This window comes from Taurulus bubalis (assembly GCF_910589615.1).
Source record: "Taurulus bubalis genome assembly, chromosome: 12".
In the NCBI taxonomy this organism is placed as follows: Eukaryota; Metazoa; Chordata; class Actinopteri; order Perciformes; family Cottidae; genus Taurulus; species Taurulus bubalis.
In genome coordinates, this window is record NC_136600.1 from 1,762,620 (window position 1) to 1,785,211 (window position 22,592).

At 40.4% G+C, this 22,592-nt stretch overlaps 1 protein-coding gene across 2 annotated transcripts in view; it reads right to left on the reverse strand.

Moving 5' to 3' along the window:
- Positions 1-22,592, reverse strand: part of grik2 (glutamate receptor, ionotropic, kainate 2) — a gene marked incomplete at both ends in the record, with an annotated part of 274,403 nt that overhangs the window by 70,564 nt on the left and 181,247 nt on the right. For both annotated transcript variants that reach the window (XM_079227201.1, XM_079227202.1), the window contains 3 exons: positions 553-776; positions 4,687-4,893; positions 22,010-22,123. In XM_079227201.1, the coding sequence (XP_079083327.1) occupies positions 553-776; positions 4,687-4,893; positions 22,010-22,123 (545 nt within the window). The remainder of the gene's footprint in view (positions 1-552; positions 777-4,686; positions 4,894-22,009; positions 22,124-22,592) is intronic.

A 22,592-nucleotide genomic window follows, 5' to 3' on the forward strand; every position in this document is an offset into this window, starting at 1 on the left:
GCATGAACTCGGAGACACTGGGGACAGTGAGGGAAAGGCGGGAGAGGGGCAGCAGTGTTCACACCGAGCTCGACACATCCCACACACACACACACACACACACACACACACACACACACGTACGCACACGTATCCATGTGAGTGCACAACCTTCCTGCCACTCTCTCAGACATATACACACAACCCTCAAACGGCTCATAGGCCGACAACGTCTGTGTCCGAGGTCTGTGTTCGTGTGTGCATCTGTTTCTCCTACTGATCCAAAGTGAGTAGAAGCAGGCCAGTAATGAATGTAACTTCGCAGCCATGCCAAGTTTGTAAATGTCTTATGGTGGAAAAAGACAATATTCATGTGATCCTTCGTGGTTGAACTGCATTAAACACGCTACACAGCAATGGCGTTGAGTTGTGATACATGATTAGTGTCCGCACTGTCATTGAGCCTTGAGCGAGTCACTGTGATGTTCCTGTGATTATACATTGGCCTGTTTTGGCAGCTAAGCATGCGTCTGACTGTGTGTGAGGCTGTGATCACTGGGAGTGACATGTTACCTGGCTATGACAAACAGCACACAACTGACACCCAAGTAAGCCAGCAGAATATACATCCAGATATCAGGCGAGAGGGGGTTGAGGAAGGAGAAGACCCCTGGGTTGGTCCCGTTGGGCTTGCGGTACAGTATACTTATACCCAGCGTCATGAAGGGCTTGGAGAAGTCAATAATCTTCTCGCGTGCGTATGTGATGGCGAGGGGAGCCACTGCCAGATCAGCTCTCTGTCAACGGCAAACATAAAAGAGAAGAGAGATAGGCCATAAGTCACAGGCACAAGAAGCGTTTAGAGGCAATCAAATTAAGAAAACAGGGTCTTTACACACTACAGAGTCTGTCCCAAGGCACTTAGCAAGAAATGTAATGACCTCTTTCTCTTTCCACCCATCAAGTATACTCCCACGACTAAACCCCCCCTTCTCCTCCTGGAGCCTATATCAAGGCATTCATTTATTTTCTCTACCTACTTTCTTCTTTTGTTAGGATGTCTGGGAGCCTATCATGGTGCTATACTTTATATAATGCATTGTAGGCATATAGGACAAGTCACCAGGGCTTTAGAGGACTAACACAACAAGAACCTACTGATAACTCACCACACAACTCTGAAAGCAGTTGTTGGACTGAAGGAATGTGGACGCTCTAGCTAATATATTTAGACACACTATTATCACATGGTTCTTTATTATGTACAAAGCCAAGTACTTTGGAGGCAAAACATGATGCTTTGGCATTTCGTTATGCAGCATTCACCTAAGCTGTGTTACTCCCAAAAACAGAACAAAATTAAACCACAGGGCTTAGTGCGACACACTCCGGCGGCTTGTGCCTCCTGATTGTTTTCTGTCTAAGCGCACACACAAGCAGCATCAACATGTCATGCCAAATAGGTGCGTCGTGATGTCATGGCGAGAGAGCCCACTTTTCCAAAGAACAGACATTGCATCCCATTCGCTGACTGCATCGGCACATCCTGGCTACTGTACCGTGACTATTTCTGAATGACACGTCTGGTGTGTGCAATAGCATCCCATCATGCAACACTACCCAATATAGAAGGTGTGTTTTTTCTCTTTACTGCTCAATGGTACAATCGCTCAGCAAGATAATAATATTGTGACAACTTTCCTGAAAACCTTCACCAAGTGACAGATATTTCAGAAAGAGCTTTTAGGAGCCTTTACGAAAAACTATATAGAAATAGCCCTTTTTCTCGCTGATGCTCTTGTTTACTTGTGTCGGTCATTCAGAAGCGTCAGTATTAAAATTCATTTCATAACCAGTTAAAAGTTAAGTACAGTACTGTATGAATGTGGCAACAATAATGTGCTTGTTAACATTTAAGTTAATAAGTTACGTAACTAAAGCTAAAGTTGAACATTAACAAACAGCGGTCTACTGGCTGAAAGTCTGAAAATATCTTTTAATATATTTTATAGCTACTGCTATCTGTTTCAAGCCACTTCTTGAAACATATTTCATGGATATAATTTATGTTGGTCAGAACACTCATGATCTTACAGCTGAAAGGAGTGGTTTTGGTTCCCCAGCAGCCTGGAAGTAACTAATGCCTTTTCATTTGCCAGAAAATACTTCTGTCATTAACTCTGTGGGCAGTTAATGAGGTGGAGACTGTCTAGGAGCAATTAACCTGCTCAGGTTTGTGTTAGTCTTCTTGTGTCACTGTGTATTTGCAGTTCTGGGGACACCTATAATTATTTTCTACTGCAAGAAATGAACAACCCATAACACAGGCTTTCAAAAACATGAACTTTTAAGAACCATAAGAGACTTGTTATTCCTTTTATTTTCTCTGTATTTTGAATACATGCCATGAAAAGGCAAAAGCCAAACTGAATGCATCATTTGTATGCACTGTTTGGTTGTGAAGTAAGTGGTTATGAGTCGGACAACAATTTAATAAGTGATGTCATTATTGTTATTGATTTTATTTAACATTTACATAAACATGAGGTACACTTATTTTCTCAAAGACTTCTATACAACCAGAGGAGTTGCCCCTGATGGTCAGTAGAAAGAATGCAAGTTTAAGGCACTTCCGCATTGACTTCACGTTTTAGCTCTGCGCTGCCTTTGTCAAGGTTGAGAGGAGTGATAAAGTTTGCTGTCAAACTACGGAGCCTCCTTCTTGTTGTTTTATTGTCCTTGTAAATAGAGGTGAACTCAACCCATTCCACACAATTGGTTGATGCCATTATTCACGGTGTGAAAGCTCAGAAAAATCAACCTTGTTCTTGAAAAACAAAATGCCTTTTTCGCAGCATTCCATATACACTGACGTGCGAATTATTCACACGAAGAAGAAAAACCGCCACTGTCTGTAAAGGTCTCTAGAGTTAATGCTTTGCAAAGGTCCCACCCTGGAAAAAGGTTTGCTTCCATCATTTGTCTCATGCAGCTGTTTGCAGCACACACTGAGCATCAACATTACCTTCTATAAAGTTATTTATAATATGGCATAATCCCTTCTCTGGCAAGCACAGGAGTCATGCTCATATGTGGGACGTGTGCTCTGGAGATACACAGAGGGGATGTATAGAGCCTGCATAGAGAAAGCCATGTTTCCATATCTGGGCTGAAAACCCTGCTGAACTGCTGGCAGTTCATAAATCTTGGGCTGCCTTGCGACTATAAATGCTAAACATCAACAGCAAGGTCAAGTGGTTCATTTCTCAAAGATATATCCTTTTTTGTCTTATGAAGGTTAACATACATCACTTGAGGAGGAATTGACTGTGCTTCCTTCTCACAGCTGTGGTACATAAAAAGTCTCGCAGGTACCAGGCATCTCTGAATCCATCCAAACTACCCTACGAGCCTCCACTTAGCGTTACCAAGGCGAGACCAAAGATAATTTTGCTAAATTCCTCTGACATGATGTTTCCAACTTGTTCAGCTCAATTCAGGCTGTCTTCCTCAGCTGCACTCCTTGCCTGTGAGTCCACACTCCCCAGTCTTCTGAGGGCCTGTCTGCTGCAATCACCATCTGTCTCAGTCAAGCCCTCTGTGCCCTGTGTGAGAAGTGGGGCAAACCCACGCTGAACATCATCTCGCAAAGGGATTGAGCCCTTCAGCCATGACGGCACCAGACTATATGTCACGGTGGCCAATCACCGCACCGATCAAGAGCAGGAGTGCTTACGGGAGACTTGACCCCTCTCGGGTCAGATATTGACTATTGGCCGTGCGGCTATTTTTCTGCCCATACAGTTTATCCTAACTGGGACTTTGTCGGGAGTAATGATCTACACTGTAAGCACATTGTGTGGGCTTGTGTGAGTTTTAATAAGCACTGTAGGGGAGATACAGAATCCATGCATCACTGTACTCTCAGTTCTTACTTCTGCATATCAGTGAAATACTCCTCATTATATCTGAATGTTTGTCATTTTAGATGGTAATATATGTTCATATGATGCTGTAGTTTACACAAATGTCAATCGGAAAAAAATCATGAAACTAGTGGCAAAAAAAAGCAGATTTCTTACTTAAGCACATCTGAAAAACAGACACACAACAAGAGCGTGCTGTAGGTGAACTGCATATAAATGATCTGGAATAAATACATTGTCAGGATTTTTTCCCAATAATTGATTCCATATCTCAATGCGATATCTGCTAGTTTTTGTATAAGCTCCTCCTGTTATCGATACTGTGTTTGTACTTCCCTGCATTGGATCAATAAAGTTAATGTACATTTTATTTTTTTGTCAAACCAAATTCAAAGGCTGTAGTTGAATGCGGTTCTTGAAAAGATAACTGCTGTAATAGATACTGGACATATCATTTTAAACTCACCATCACAATACAGTTTATAATAAACATTATTCAGATTTGTGAGCAGACAGAGCTGAACAAACTAATAAACAGCAGCCAGCGCGTGTAAGAATAATTATTTATTTTGTTATTTATATAGTTTATTACAACAATTATATTTTTAAGGTGTATACACCATTTATTCCAGTAATTACAATACCCATCTAATTGTCAAATTCCAGCAATTAACTTTGTTTGTACAACGCCATTGGCCTGTACTCTAGAAGTTGACTAGTGTTTGCTGAAATCCCGTTCATGTTGTCTTTAACATAAATGATATGATGTTTAGAGACTCACGTGGTCCATGAGCTCCTTGACCATTCCATTCCACTGGCCCGTGTTCTCATCCTGGGCACCGTATCGCCCGTCTTCCACCAGGCGGACCTCGTAAGTGAAGCCCAGGATGTTGGCCAGCTCTCGCAGCAGATCTATGCAGTAGCCCTCGAAGCGGTCGTTCCCATACAGCGGCTTGTCAGACTTCTTGAACATCACATATGGCTCCTCCTGTCGGGTGAAATAGGAGAGGAGGGATGAGTCTCTACAGCACTTGGCATCTTTTACCCACCGATAAGGCCTATCTGAGAGGGTGTCTGATGTGTGAGATAGGCTTTTCAACCGCGCAAGCCCAAACACACAGTGGCTCGACGAGTGAAGCGCGTGTAAAGCCGCTGTCTTTATGTGTGTGTGTTTGTGTGTGTGTGTGTGCCAGCAGTCCCAGTCCTGTGATGTGAGGTAGGGTGGGTGCAAAGCGAGGCATGACCATAATAAGAGATAATCCCCCATATCAATGACTCTGTGCTCCTCTCGGGCTCAGCAGGCTGGCTTCGGGCCCAGGCCCGGCTTTCAGGACACCACACGCTTTGTCAATAAGATAAGCGATGCTGATAGACGGACACAAAAATAGAGAGCAAGAGGCAGCACATCCCCTCTGTTCGCAGCTGGGGAGATTACTAATGTCTTCTTTCATACTGCTTTTTTCCCTCCCCTCCCGCCTACTGAGCATCTCCTCCACCGTGTCCTTCTCCTCTCTCCTCCACGCTTCACTCCCTGTTTCCTCCTCCTCCAGCTTCCTCCCCTCTGTACCTCTGCTTCGTGCACCATCTGTCTTTGTTAGCCTTAGACGCTCGTTCTCACCGCATGCCCCTCATTTCTACGGCTCCCTAGACTCTCTCAGACAAATAAATCCCCAAAATATATTGTCAGGCAGGTGTTGTTTGCAATATAACTGTGCCCTGACTGAAACAAAAAGAAAAAACCCATTAAGATTGCTAACAGCTCTGATACATTTCACTGGCTGGCAGGATTTAACAGGATTTAGGCTGTGAGATGTTTGCAGATGGGGAACAACAGTTTGGTCTAGTCACTCTAGTGGTGGGCCTAACAAACCGCTGTATTTACACTGTATCATGCTTGTAGGAGTGGTGGCAGGCAGGTGTGGAGGATGATGATTTCACAGCACAGCATTGGGAGGATACATCACGGAGCAAACACAGGTAGAACAACATCTCAGTCCATACGTATGTACTAAATATAAAATCACATCTGTATGCCAGTCTGTGTTAATTGTTCTATATATTATGAATGTATTTACTTTTAACATAAAACTTGCATGTGCAGTTTCACATAATAATGATATGAATGTGTGACCCTTGCAGAAAGCACATTGAATATGGCATTTGAAGATGAAATCCTATTTTAGATGAAGTATGTGTTGTCATATCATATTCATTAGAAGTGAAATGTCCAAAAGCCACAAATGTTTATGTGTGATATAAAGGTGTGAATATGTGACGTAAATGAGTCAACATATTTGAGTATGTTTGAAAGGCCCATGTGGAATGGTTTTAACATGTGAAATATTACAGAGCTAATTATTTAATCATAAACAAGCCGCGGCGGTTTAGAAGCCGCTGTTGCTGCTGCTATCGCCCGCGTCCCCGCTGCCTGAGGCGGGCGTCGAGCCGGGGCTGGTCCCGCTACCATCCGTTGTTGTCGGGGAGCTAGCTGGTTTTTAAATAAACATGAGACATGAGAACAAACTGCTCTTGATTGTAACTAATTTACTCCTCGGGCTGCCATGCTCAAAACTCCCGATACAGTGCTTTTGGCGCTAGCTCACTGCTAGGTTGCTAGCTCGCTGCTAAGTTGCTAGCTCGCTGCTAGCGCTATGTCTCTGCAACTGCTGCTAAATTTAGAATCAGACCGATATATAAGCCGCACGGTTCAAAGTTGAGGAAAAAGTAGAGGCTTATAACGCCACATTTTACGGTAAGACTTTATGTTATAATGACAAGAGTATTTTACAGCCTTGATTAATCTGTGCCCTGAGTACTATTTAGTGTGGGAGTCAGTCAAATCATTTTTAAACATTCAATCATGGAATTAGAGTTAAAATAATATTTTGGTTTTAACTTGGACCGGCATGTCTTTGAGTTTGTGAGATAATCGGATCAGTAAAATCCCTTCAAACAGGTGGAGAACATGCAAACTGAAATTGTGTCACAATCTTACAGGAAAATGATAATGGCCTATGTGGTGAGGAAAAGTCAGGACATCACGTCCGTCATTTTAGATCACCATTCTATCGCAGCCTCCGGGTTGAGAGTGAGGGCTGCAGGTGAGGGAGTGGAAGAGTGGATGTATGGCTGATTGGAGGAGGAGGGAGTCTGGGGGTGGAGGGCGAGAGGGTGTTTGTTAGGAAGGAGGATGAGAGAGGAAGATAAATACTACCAGTTCTCTCTCTTCTCCTCACTCGCCTCACCTCTCGTCTCCCTCAACTTCCTTTCTTTTGCTTGTCTTTTTAGTTCCTTGTTGTCTCTCTTCACCTTTCCATCCCTCTCCTTTTTCTGTGTTTTCAGTAACTCCCTTTCTTTCTTCTTCTTCTCCTTTGTTGCTTTCTCTGCCTCCTTCATCTGCACCTTCTCCTTGTCAGTTTTTTCTCCTGACGGTTCAGCCTGAAGGTCAACATGTTGCTATGTCAGGAGCTTTTAATGAATGTATTATTAGAGTATGTATTATGTATAATCAATCCAGTTCAATTGGAAATCTGTAATAATAAATATTGTTTGGATGTTACTCAATTTAACTTTATTCATTTAATTTGACAGTCAGTTGTCGATTGCTGTTTATTCTAGTAGGTAACATCATATTCAGTATATGAATTATTGCTCGTTGATCACGGTTTATGAATAAACATATACATTTTTCTCTGGGCTCTAGAGGTTTATTAACTGCTGTTAAATTCTGTTTCATATATGATAATACATGTACAAATTGTATCTGCACCAAAAAAGTTGATGTTTCCTCATGTTAAATATTTAAAAAGCCACATACAGTATGTCCACTGTGTGTCATGTATATATATATGAAATAATGTATCTATATTATATCATATGTATTTACATATACATGTATTTATGTACTGTATTATGTACATAACCTCTCTGCTGACATTTGTATATACCATGTGTATAATGCGGTGAAATTTAGGTCCCTGAGACAAATTAAACATTGTTTGATTTACAAATTGGTGTTTTCACAGGTGTTATCTTACAAGGGACTTTTTTTAAATGAATATACACGTCTGTGAATTTATCACAAATGAATAACTGTTTTACATGTGATATTGTAAACACGTGAACATTTATCACAATAGTTCACAAGGTAGACCAAGTTCTGTAGGCCCTAGTAAACCCTAGTTATGAAACACACACACACACACACACGCACACACACACACACACACGCACACACACGCACACGCACGCACACACACTATCGTATCAACGCGTCACATGATCAAATAGGACTTCACATTGGACAACATCTACATACACATTACCCAGCAATAATCTTTTCATATCTGTATATGACATAAACACGAAAGAAAAAAAGAAGTTTAGAAAAGAACATTTCTATAGTTTATGTAAAATAAGCATTTCATTTTGTTATGAATTTGCTACTGACTGTTTTACCCCCAAAGTATATTAAAAACTTCAATCCAGGATAGAGAAGGATTTACCTTTTCGAGGGAATATATAGTAAATTACACTAATTTAGTATTAATACAAGTATTTATTTAAGCAAAGCCGGACAACCAGGTAAATAATCTGAATCACATATTGCCATATTTTGCCACAATAAGGCCCCAAACCATGTGGGTATTCCACCGGTAATTAATGTACATGTTTCACCCCCAACAAGACCAAGACATGGCTCTGTAGTTTGCTCCATGAATAATCATCAATCAATCAATGCTATAATCATTAATACCACTGGCAATCAACTCGTCGCTGCCTTCCGCTCTAAAATAAACAGGAAATCCGCTCGTAATAGAAGCTACAATATGAACCACACTGCAAGCATCGGCATCATACATGGTCTATCTACTGTAACATGACACCTCAGCAGCTGCAGGACTGCACGGCTACTGATGTAATGTTGATGAAAGAGCAGAAAGTCCTGTCACCATACAGATCAATGTCAAGACATACAGTACAAACACCAAAACACACCAGTGTGTGTTTGTGCAGTCGATGAAGGTGAACATAAGTCAAATGTACATAACCTCTCTGCTGACATTTAAATACGCACACATACTGGACCCAGTCTGTCTGAGTGTTGTAAAGACCGTGGTGTGTATAGTGTGTGTATATTACAGGGCTTTCCCCTGCACATCCATTGCAACATCTAACAATCCAAGGTAGGTGTGTTTTCCTTTCTTCCCATCGCCATGGTAACTGCCACAGTGGTGATGAGCATGCTCTGTTTCTAAATCCACACAGGTAGCTTTCCACACCGTGTGCAGAAGGACTACTGCCAATATGAGAGTCGAGGAGGATGAGGAATATCATCTTTTCAAATGTGTTTTTGTCTTTTCATTTTCAGATACGCTTACTTCAGGGCTATTCATCACCTGCTTTTTGAGTCCTGCTTTGAAAAGAGTGGGTGAGAAGAGAAACCTCCGAGCTCAAATTGCCTCCACTGCAACATACCAGACGTGATTTATGTTTGGTTTTTGTTACGTTGGAGCCAAGTACAAATTGGAAATCAATTAGCCTTCAGGGAGGACATCAATGTTACCGTTTTCTAAAGGAGATTACATTAATAGTTTAAAGTGTGTGATTGGTCAGCTTGTGCTCATTGTGTTTCCTCCTGCCGGTTTCTAGTCACCTTGAAGAAAGGCTCTGTAATCTCCAGTTCAGAAACACACATCTCGCAAAGACATCTAGACTGCAAACCCTCTGCTCAGCGACCCCGCCCTCGGCCACACAGCGAATGAAAGGACGTGAACAGCCAGTGCACGACGGTAGTCTCCGATTCAGTAATGAAAAAAAGCCAGATAGAGGTTGCCTGGAAGTAATGTGTGGCACACCTTCACCCTATGTCCCCATGCATAACTAAATCAAACACAATGCTGTTGTAGACATCTACCGCATATACCGCTCTATCCCATAAAGATACCACTGATGGATGAAAAGGCGAAAAATAGTTTAATTCACCCGCACCCTACATGACTGTTAACGGTTATTATAAAATATAGCTCACACATCTGCATAATTTCCAAATGGTATTTTTGTTGGGCTCGTCATCAAAATGCCTCTGAAACATTGTACCTGTGGCTGATGCAAACACCCATTACACGTTGCCTGTGTAATGTGCTCTACGACCTTGCAGAGTACATATACATATACATGTGCATACCTCACATGTGGAGAGACTTAGACGTCTTCTCTCTCCCTGAGAGGTCTGTTCGAACATGGTGACAGTAAATTCTGCCTCAGGAACTTTAAATGATTATTTATTGCCCTCCTTACAATTTGACCATTCTCTCCGAGCCTCTATTTTCCGCCATGTTAACTCGTGGAACAACCGTTATCTCATGTGTGGAGCACAAATAAGCTATTGTGAGCCCATTAGCAGTGTATGACCTCTGACCTTCTGTCAGCTGTGAAAGACTGTAATTATCATAAACCGTCACCATGCACATTAACAAAAAGCACCTCTCGCTGGCACATTCAGCAATACCTCTGAGTCTTTCTGGATACTAAAACAGCTCTCATCTTCCATCCTTCCTTCCATTTTATTCTTGGAGAAGAAGCCATGTAATGGTCTGGGGATTTTGGAAAGTCTATTGCTTATGCAATGCAACACATTTATATATTTCTTTTATTTTTTCAAAGTGAATTATCATGTGGTACCTCCCCTTTAGTAATTGTCTGCCCAGCCCGGATTTGTTCCACCTGAGTCTATCTCACCTGTGTTTCATTAGGTAATGAGTCCCTTGTGTGTTTAGTCTGTGAGATGAAGAAAATGGCAGAAGAGTAGATAACTAAAAATGTAGTGTCTGCTGTACTGACCCAAATCTGATTATTAATCAGCTCCAAAGCCTCTTCTGCTCCAATCACTGAGATTCTGCAATAACTCATGCGGTTTGTTTATTTGGGCTTTGGGATTAAAGTCAGCACTGCCTCAAAATACATATTACCGTAAAATGCTGGTTATAAGGCGCATAATACGCAGCATCTACTACATTTAAAGAAGTCGTATTTAATCACTAGAAAAAAGTGTGGCTACTACTGCCGTAAGACGTCGCAATATATTTACATTACCGGTAGTGAGATGTGTGATTGAGGTTATTGAGGTACATTATATATATATATATATATATATATATATATATATATATATATATATATATAAGAATTTGTAGCAGCTGCTAGGGCGTTAGCTGCTAGGGCGTTAGCTGCTAGGGCGGTGCTAGGTCCCTAGCTGCTAGGTCGCTATGTCTCTGCAACTGCTGCTAAATTTAGAATCGGAAAAATCCACAAATTAGCCGCACCGATATTTAAGCCGCACGGCAAAAGTAACAGTTTATAACCTGAATTGTATGGTAATGAGATGTTTGACTCTGGCAGCGTGGTTCTTCCTCTGCTCTACACATGCTTTAATCCCAATTAATCGTACATCAAACCGGGCCCAGCAATGTACATCATCTGACACATGAGCACATTGCCCAATAGCTTACATTCAGTACATGTGTGTGCAATCTGCACATAGGCAACACGGTGACTAATACAGTGAGCTAAATAATACAAACTAATTTACATATAGGTGATCACTGTCGTCTGTTCCAGTGCCTCCAACATTTGCCTTACTTTAGCTGAATCATTTTTTTTAACTTTTCCTTTCCAAACTATAACTTTAAATAACACTACTGTAACGGTAGTGTTATTTTAAAGTTAAAGTTCTGAAAGGGAAAGTTTAAAAATCAGGTCCTGGAACTATATCACATTTTCCCTTTTTTTAAGTGGCCCAATTTTCTTCTGGTTCTACAAAGATACACACAGTCCCAAAAAGTCACCCCAACTTCCATTTTGTCTTTGTTGATATTCATAAAGACGCTAACAACTTTCATCAAGGATAGTGTAATTAAGTGTTAAGTACGCAGGATATCTTTTGTTTTTTTTCTCCTTCAAATTTATTGTGTTAAATAATCTGTGTGTCACACAATGTAAACATATGAAATGAGAGAAGTGCTTCTGATTTATTGCTATGGACCCTTTTGTTTTTAACGTTTCCAACGTGTTATAAACTAGACAAGCTCAAATTTATAAGGACTTGCTACAATTATAACATACAATTATTTAACTCAATAAGTGAGATTTTATATACTTTATCATCGTTATATAGGGTTATAAAAAAAAAGACAAACACACACACCTCCTGATTGAGGCCGGAGCATCTTTAATTAAAAAGATAGAGTGAAGGAGAAGCTGAGTATCTCTGTGAAGCAAACCTAATTAAAGCTCTGCCACATCCCCGCTCTGCAGCCTCCTCTCACACACTGAGAATCAAGTCCGTTCCTCTCCAACCAATGAAAAACAATGGATTTGTGTGCCTCAGCAAAACAAATGATACTGCTTTATTTGAGTCAGTTTTAAACATTCATTTTAGTAATATTGATTCCCTTTCATGAAGTGTGGCTGTAGTGGAGAACAAAGCCAACCAGCCAGGTGCTCTCAGCAAGTGGTGTGATGCAAGAATACTGCTGCCCATTGGCTTAAACAGTGACATATATATGTATATATATATATATATATATATATATATATATATATATATATATATATATATATATATATATATATATATATATATATATACATATATATATATATATATAAATATCTATTTATTCTATGAATTAAGCGTTTACTCATGCTTAACTAATCCTAAATAGCGTGTTACAGGTTTTATTCACACAATCATTACAATCATAATTGTACAGCTAAACAACCATGACAACCGAGACATTTTCTTAACTTTGATGACATGGGGACAATATTTGGACATTGGCAAAACTAATTACTGTCTGTTCTGAGGTATTTCCGTTAAAATAGTTGTACTACAGTCTGATTATATCCTCCTACATCATCAGCTGATGGCAACATTGGCTCCTGGAGACAGGAAAACAACCCGTAAAATTTGTGTTATAAGCCGATACTTTTTTTTCTTTTTTTTTCTCAACTTTGACCCGTGCGGTTTATATATCGGTGCAGCTGATTTGTGGATTTTTCTGATTCTAAATTTAGTTGCAGACATACAAAATTCACGTTAAATAAAACGTTAAAAGAATTCCCTTCACGAGTGTTACCCTCCAGCCCTGCCTCTCCCACCACCTCCACAGATCTAGATGTTAGCCCGAGAGCTAGCGCTCGCTGTTAGCTCGCGAGCTAGCGCTGTGGAGGTGGTGGGAGAGGCAGGGGTTCCCTCGCCGTCAGACCTGTTTTCCATCGCGCCTCCTGGGATGCTGCCCTGTGATAATATAAACCGTTATATTCTGTAGATATTCTGCATTTCATTATTCTCATGTCTATTAGAGTTCAGGTTATGCGAGGTCAGTTTAACAAATACTTTCTGTGAGAAGTTTCTGTGAGAACAGTCTGGTTGTCTGTTCCTCAAGGCTCCACGCTTTGCACTTCAACACTCACACCTGTTTATCAGTATATTGCCATTAGAGAAGCAGACTGGTCGTTGTACGTTCCAGCCCTGTGAGAAAAGATGAGGACACGATTCTCCTCCTCTTAGAAATGTTAGAGCCAATAGAAATGCTCGGGGTTGATGACGGAAAACCGTGTATTAAAGTCAAACTTCCGGCTGTTCGGGGTGTTTCTGGACGGTCAACCTGCGTGTTGACTGGACGACTCCCTGCTATCAAGATTGCAGCAATTGTTACTTTACTGGTGATCAAGGAAAATAAATTCAGAGAACGAGAGAAGATGTTTGACATGCCCGGGCTGGGTAATGGGGAGAATCGGGAGAGTTCCCGGTGGGCCGCTTCACCTCTCGGCCGGTCGAGAATTTTATTTGTTGACATTTGTCACGTTAGTCCATCTTCTCTTAAAGTGGGCTACACACGTTCCACATTCTGACACCGCAGCCTCTGCATGGGTTGTACCATGCAAGGAAGTTCACCCCTCCAAATAGAGTTGGTTCGGTCCGTAGCCCGTCTTTTCCAAAAAGTTTTCTCAGATAGGCTACTGATAGCTGGGCCGGCCCGACCGCAACAATACGCGTCAGGGAGGATGGACAAAGGGAAGAGGGCAGGAGGAGCTGAAAAAGCCAGGTTGAAAAAAAGAAAGGCATTGGAGGAGAAGGATGATGCCAAATGTGCCAAGCTTACCGATTTATTTTCAAGAGGACAAACACAAGTGGCAACTGGTAAAGAGAGACAAAGGCCTAATGATTAGCAACGTAACTATTCGGCTAACGTTGTAGCCTTGATTAATATCGTTGTAGCGTTGTCAACCTATTCCCAAGCAAAATATTAAATTAAATTTTTAGCCTTTTTATATCACCCACAATATGGCGATCCATAGACTTTGCAAATATTATGCAAATATTGATATATAATATTGATATTGAAGTATGCAGTAATATGACTCTGTTCTTTGTAAGCTTTAAAGTTATATATGTAAGAAAGAGCAGTATATGACAGTACTTGATGAACCAATATGCATTGTTTGCTCAGAAGTGGGTGTAGTAAAGGAGTAAATCACCACTATATAATACTCATGCAGAAAAATGATAATGACCATGATAATGACCATGACAATGACGGCCCCCATGAGGTCTCACTCGAACAAATCTGGCCTACTGCCTAATTCATGTTAATGTGCACAGAGAAGGAAATCCTCATGTCTATAAGCAGCGACACAGTTATAGATGCAGTGGCTGAAACCAGTGCACTGCTTAGGCGGTTACTGATGCTGTAGATGCTGTTGGTGCTATTCACCATGTCACTGTATACTGTACTGTGAGTTAAACTGTAAAGATTAGTTCAATATGCCTCTTTGTTGAAGAGTGGCATACGTTTCAAATGTTTGATTTATTTCTGCTTTTGTTAATTTATCAACCTATCCTTGTGGAAAAGTGGAATCTTTTTTGTTAACTTCTCATCTTAAGTGGATTATTATTGTATTTAACTGTGACATTATTTGTAAAAAAATAAATGGCAAAAAATAAAGGATAGTAAGAGCTGAACTGTTGCTTCATTTATCCAATATCCACTAGCATGGAAAAAGTGGGCCGGTCTTGAGCCTGAAATTCCCGGGCTGAAAAGTGGCCCCACTCCGGCCCCGCTGGAAGCTCTTTGGGCTCTGGCACCGGCTTGTTTGTATTTCCCCTCGTCTCGTCCAAGAACAGTTGCCCTCAATACTGACAGCCAAATGGAAATGAGACATGATCTGAGACCAGAGGTTGTTTCATTTTTCAGCCAAACATTTTAATCACCGGTTTTACTGTCGCTCACTCTCTCTTTTTTTTTGGTACTTTCAGATGCTTTTAGTCAGGACGTGCTGAAGAGAAAAGATACAGATTGGTGCTACTTTAGAATGACTAAAGTTGATTCATAGATTTCAAACGCTTTGAAATGTAGAGATACTAAACCCCTGCTGATGAAGACAAACCCTTCCTCCCATCCCCCTCCAATACCACCAATATCTCAGTCATTTTACCTTTAAATCTCACATCGGAAAACAAGGTGAGATGTCTATTTTGGAGGAATCATGACAGCAATAACATAAGCTATGTTTGAGGTTAAATAGAGTAAAGAAAATATGATATGATGTACTATAAACATCTGGCACAAAAACAGACATGTCATTGTTAAATAGGAATTCTCAGCTGCTGGGTTTCTCATTTGGCCATAGAAAATATATATATATATATATATATATATATATATATATATATATATATATATATATATATATATATATATATATATATTTATTTTTTTCAAATTGAAAAATAAAGTTGTTTTAATGTAAAACAAACAAACATGGTTTATGGTCTTTATAATTACTTATTTTACTACATTTTTTTACTTTATATTTAATCAACATTTTAGGTTTCAACCAAATCAAATATAGCATTTGAGAGAAACTAATAAATTTACGTGTAACAAAATTAGAGTGTTTTAAATACTTTTGTGTAAAGTAAAATCTTTGCTTTCATGTAATAGAAAATATGAGGTTTTTCCAAATAAAAAAATTAAGTTGTACCAAAGTAAAACAATTGTCTTTATACTAAATACAACTTTTAATTTGTATGAATGTAATTTTTTTACTTCATATTTAATCAAAATTTCCAGTTTCAACCAAATCAAAAATATAATTTGAGTAATTTTTTTAGGTTAGTCCAAAGTATCATTTTTTTCAGTGTGCTTTGCAACAGAGAAATTGTTCAATCAAATGTACAGTATAATATTGTGCAACACTAACCCCGAGCGTGTCTATTATTTGGTACCTGCAAGAAATCAGCAGGTAGCTGCGCTGTTCCCCTGCAAGGATGGCTTGTCTCTGAAAGTGGAAGCAGGCCTGCTCCTTGCTCTCGAAGACATTACACAGTATATTATCTGCAGCTTCAGCCATTAGCCTAAAGGTACTTCATTTCCACCGCAACATTACGGGAGTGATTTCCAAAGTAGATAAACTGTTGATAGGCCAAGATCTCAACAGTAATTACATCATGTTTTATAGTACATAATCCCTGAGAAAATGATGAGAAGCTGGATGAAAGTGTGCATCAATCAAATGTAACAAACCCAATTATTGTCAGCCCTCTCCGCTTTTCCTCTCTGCTCACAGCCATCACACATCTCCCCATGACTCAGTCCTGATATAGCAATTACAGCCGTGAAGAGTCTCTGCTAATAACTGCAATCCAATCACTTCACAGCACGCGCGGAAGGAAAGAAGGCCCGCGATAAATAATGACAACCCGCAATTTACTTGATATTGTTATTTTTACGCTTCCTCAATAACGGGATCATAAATGGCTTTAATCTGGCCTTCTTCCTTCACTGTCACGGACCCACATGGTCCACTGTGCACGCACGCACACACACATGCACACACGCACGCACGCAAAGCATGTATGGTGAATTCATTATTCAGTGACAGAAAAACAACGGATCCGTTTACCAATTCATCGAATTGCATTTTTTTGTTACGGTTTGCAACGATAGCATGCTGTAAACTTGTGCTATCTGTGTGAAGTGATCTGGATTTTAAAAGAATAGTTGAACATCAACAATAACTGGAGGATGAGTAGCTGATGAGTAGCCTTCGGCTTCCAAGTGCTGGAGCGAGGGCCCAGTCACAGCTGCAAGCAGCTTTAATTTAGAGGGACATATATATATATATATATATATACACATATATATATATATATATATATATATATATATATATATATATATATATATATATATATATATATACACACACACACACATATATGTATACAAATATATTATATATACTGTATATACATATATATCAGGACTGTCCAAACCTTTTTCACCGAGGGCCACAAACAGAAAAATATATGGAAGTCTGGGCTACTCAGGTGAGGTATATCGCAAAATTAATCGTTCGTGATCATGCAGCAAGCTCAACTGTACTTTGTCAAAACTGTTCCAAAGTAAACATGCTTTATGAGAGGCATGGCTTGAAAACTTCTGCATGCCAATATTAACTCATAGTCAGAGCGCCACCTACTGGGAAACTATGGCAATTTGAACTAGAAATGAACGAAGAAAATGAAATTGGCCGACTTCTGGTACAGTTTAGAGCATGGTCCCAAGAGAGTTTTTTTTAAGTTTATATGTGGTACATACGCCTATCAAATATTGTATATCTATGTTGAACGTACTGCAAGGGCTGCTTTGTTGAATTTAGTTGAATTTTCTCCGTAGAAGTTAATGGGTCCTTTTCTTCTGAACACAGTGAGATACAAACAAGCTTTTGATATATTGTGATGAAATTTAACCTATAAGGATCCACAGAGAATTTCGCAAAAATCTAACCCAGCGTTTAAGAAGAGTTGGGAATAAACGTGTTTTTCACAAAACTCAAAATGGCGGAAAATCTAATTAGGCGGAGCTAAATGTTCTCCTGGAGCTTTTTGTAGAGCAGAACCACTCGCACATGAGTCGGATGGGTGTGCACATTTTGGAGAGTGTAGGTTCATCCCAAGCACCTCTTTTCCCTGCGCATTGGTTGACATTAAAAATAATAATAATTTGAATTTCAATAGATTCTCGACTCTGACTACGTCAGTGCTCGGGCCCTAATCATGCTTGATAAATTAGTCGGTCGAAGGCGGGGCCGTAAACCATGACATCTTATTGGACAATCAATCAGTCAATTTGCCCTGCCTCAGCCTGCTCCACCAAATTGGAGTCCTTCACAGTGGTGAAGTCAACTGGCAATTTGTGAATGCAGTGCTTTGGGGTACTCTACTTCAATTGAGTCGGAGAGCAGCATCCCCAGAAAGTGCTCTAAACAGAAGGGCAGCCCAGGCAAAGCACTGAAGGATTTTTGAAGAGGAAAAGCTTAAAAATAATGACATCTTTGAAGGGAGTGTGTTATGGCTGAGAGCTGTTCTAGCCTTCTATAATTGGTCCCACATAAAGCACCATTACAATTTGATTTGGCTATAAACAGACATTTAAAGCTGCAATATTTAATTAGCACATTGTTGGAAAAAAATGGCAGTGAGAGGTAACTGTTTGAATTGTGCAGACTTCATTACTCAGACATCCTGTTAGATAACACCGCTGGACGGCCCAGAGCAGCTTTACGTTCGCCAAATGGGTCAGTGTGCTGCTTCCTCACCGTCCAACAGGCACACGAGACAAAGTGCTGCATATAACCTTGGGTCATAAATTATCATGGGCTAAAAACAAATTGATAATATTGTCAGAAAAATGGTAAGGGGTGTGTCCGTTGTAAGAAGACCTGTAAAGGTGATGACACCATATGTCATTAAACAGGTTCTAAATTATTTAGTTCTGTTACAGCTTGAATACTGTTTTATGATTTGGTCCAGTGCGTAACGTAAGAAATGCAAAAATCTTATGAACTTTTGCAACAGACATACAGCGGAGATGCTGCAGAGGCAGCTAACTTAAGGACAGAGATCCACCTGGGCCCTATTTCTCGTACCTGGCTAAACAAAGTCAAGCAAATGTCCTAATCTCCATCTTACATTAGCGAGATGATTGACATCAGGCTATCTGGGTTTCTTCACAGCTGATCCGCGCTGAAACGTCTCGTTAATTCTAGCCAGACGTCAGTCATCTGGATAAATGCGCCGCTCCTCTTCAGAAGGATAATAATGGAGCACTGACACCACCATGTTCTAACAGTACAATGGACAATAAACTCAGAGGAACCTCTTTTTATTTCTCTACTGAGAAGCAGGAGATGATCATGAAGGCATATGAGGAAGTCAATACCGTAGTCATTCACAGCAAACGCGTTGCGAATATTCCAACGTTTTTGCAACATTGTTGCCGTGAACGCAGCTTTAACTCCGCCCCCTCTGAGAGACATAAGCGTCTAAATATATCAGACAAGTTAAATGCGTCAGTGTTGGGAAAATGTATCGGCTAATTTGAAGTGCTTCATCACCCAAATCAATCAGATTATATTTACGAATAAATATATACTTATGAGGATATATGTACTGTATGCGCGTATGAATCATGTACTATATATGTATATATGCATGTATGTGTAGATGACCATATAACTAGGAGTTTGAATATGTGTATGGGCGGATCAGTATGTATGTATTATTCATAATCAGAAATTCAATCAATTGAAGCAGTGAAAATAAATGATGTGTGATTCTCTGTATTCTCATCACGATCACCTTCATCATGTTCTACAATAATGATATGTATGGTGTACTAATAGCACTGTCATATAATTATGAGTGCTTTCATCACATCCATAAGTTTCTTAAGAGCTAAATAAACTTAAGAACAGCGGCATGCAGCGGCTGACAGTCTGTGTCTGAGACGGTGATCAGCTGCGCCTGTGGTGATCAATGTCCGCGGCTCGAGGAGCTCTCGTCAATAAATTATTTCTTGCCGGCAAAATCTATATCGCCGCGTACAGGAAGTCATGATGATGTGAGAACGGATCTTGGTGATCTGGAAGAACTCTCTCCCTATAAAACTAATATAACTAATATCGCTCCTTCATCAATGAGGAAGAAGCTGCCTCTTTTGTCCGTGGGAGTGGCCAGTTTATCCAGTGAAGTTCAGTTAGCCTGCCCGGGAGCAGGTTTACATTTTTGGATGTGTTGCTATGGTGATTTATCTAAGCTTGCTTCGAGAAACCGAGAAAGCCAGACCTACGTCATCTTATCCTGACAATTAGCCGCTAACTCAGTAAGCCAGGTACGAGAAACAGGGCCCTGTGCTTTCTTAAATCTAGCTAGAAATGTACTAGTCACACAATCCCCAACGATATGACGTGAAAGGTTATTCTCTCAGTTTGTTCAAACACGACATGGGACAAAAAATAGCAAAAACAAGAAAGAAACAGTCGAGCACAAAGCTATGGTCAGGTGGTATTCATTGCCAGAGAACATTGTTCCAAGACAATATTAAAGATTGGTTTAAGTTTGTAAAAACATTATCTCCAAACCTTTCAGGAACCATATTTGGATTTGTGTGTGTGTGCAAATAATAAATAATGATTTATGGTGTGAAAAATAAAATGTAAAATTTGGGGAAACTAGAAATCCGCCGCTGCAGAGAATGAGAAATGTAATTTCTTTTTTTTCTTCTGAATGCGCCGGATGGATCATTTGGACAAGAAGTTATGTTAAGAATTCATATTTATTTGGATAAAGAAAAAATAAGTTTGCTCTGAATTAATTAGGATTTGTGATCTTTTTATGATTGTGTTTGTTTGTTAAATAATGGCAAGGTGTTTTGTTTGTTGCGTTTGTGTGGTTATAATGTGTATCTGTATATGTGTGGCAGTGGCGGGCCGTGCATTTTCAACCTAGGCCTTCAGTGCCGCCTGATATTGTTTACATAAATACACGCATGACGGGATGCTGCGTCATTAACGGACAATGCTTGTAGTTCACATCAACAAGAACCAGTAACATTCAGTTATGTATCCGAGGGTTTATCTTGCGCCTATACTTCACTTTATTAATAAAACAACAACACGATGCTGCAGTTTGCACCAGACGGCAACCACTTTCATTCTCGTTCCACACTTCACTAGAACATTTCCTCTCCTTCCGTTTTTCCCTTCACAATAACAGCCCCAGAAACGAACATCAGAACACTGCTTCCTAGAGAGTGTTGGAGGAAATTGTTTATGTAATCAAAGAGCTATACATTAATTATAGGAAGATGCTTTATCCACAGGGGTGTAGAAGAAGGGTTACATATCAGAGAAGCCACAGCCACAGCTGTAATGACACCCAGGCCCACTTACGTAAGCATAATGTTTGCCTCTGTACACAGAACAGGGTTTTGGCAGAAGTTAAGCCTATCGGGTCGCTGTAACCTGGCTCTTTCTAGCTCCCGTTAAGGAGCCAAGAGGGAAGGAATGCAGGCCTCCGATGGCGTCAGGCACTAGCAACTGAGAATTGAGTGAAGGCAGATAGTCAATAACAGGATGAGAGGTTAAGGGGTCGCAATAACAACGCGTTCCGAGAGAACGAGGGGGGCCGCGGATCACGTTGCCGAAAACGTTAGTTAGTAATGATAGTAAGTGATCAGGCATTGGTCATGTTGTTAGGAGGAAGGTTCTGGCGCAAGTGTCAAGGAGGGACTGATGACGCACAATTGGGTGGTTATGACTACGTGTTTTTGAAAGCACGAGTCAGTTGGGGCATTGCAGAACGAGGGGGAACCTATACTCTTTTTGTCTGTTCCCAGCCGGAACCAACCGGTTCCGGCTGTTCATACACTTGCTGTTTGTGAATAATTAGACGTGGAACACTTCATCAGCCTGTCTCTGTCCATCTTTGATTCCTGGGGATTTCCTGAGTGAGCCATCCGACTAAGATTTGGTAGTACTCAGAGTTCGAGAGCGTTATCCGTTGGCGGGACGCCCACCGGCCGGGTGGGGCCATTCATCAGCAAAATAGACATTTAATTATCTACTACAAGAGCTGTTCAAGTACTCAATATATTGTGGACCCCAGAAAGAACCACTCACGTTTATGCTAATGCTACGAGGGATCCTGATAAGGAAGGAAAGAAAAAAAGGAAACTGATGAATTGACGTACCAGTATGGTGGAGACGACCAGGGATCGGTTGGATAAAGAATCCGAGACGTTTGTCGACTTCCCCTTCTGGTTGTCTGTCATGTTCAGGCCACTTGGCGGATCCCAGGTGCCAATCTGTGGAACAGGACAGATAGATACGTTACATATCCAGTTATACGGGCCACAGGATAGTCAGAGCACGATCAGGGCCACTCTTCTTTCATTTGAAAACTAGGCTGCTTTGCTTCTGACAAAATCCTACAATTAGGCATGAAATCTGTTGTGATTTGTCTTTGGAACTTGCTCATTGTAAGAGGACGAGTAAGCATAAGTGTAAATGCAACATGCACTTCAGCTTCAGTCTGCTATTTAGAAAGAGCAGTAAGCAAAGTAGCAACTACTTCTGTTTTCCAAAAACGTAAAAAATTAGGAAGTAAAACGTCAATAGCAGTAGCAGCTTGTGGCTGGAACATGCTGCTCTGTGTGGATGTGAGTGAACATCCTCAACATTCAGAGAAAGTTGACATGGAGATTTTCGAGGATTCAAGGATAATTAATGTTTAATATGCAACACAGGGATGCACAGCGAAATTTAGTTGTGCCC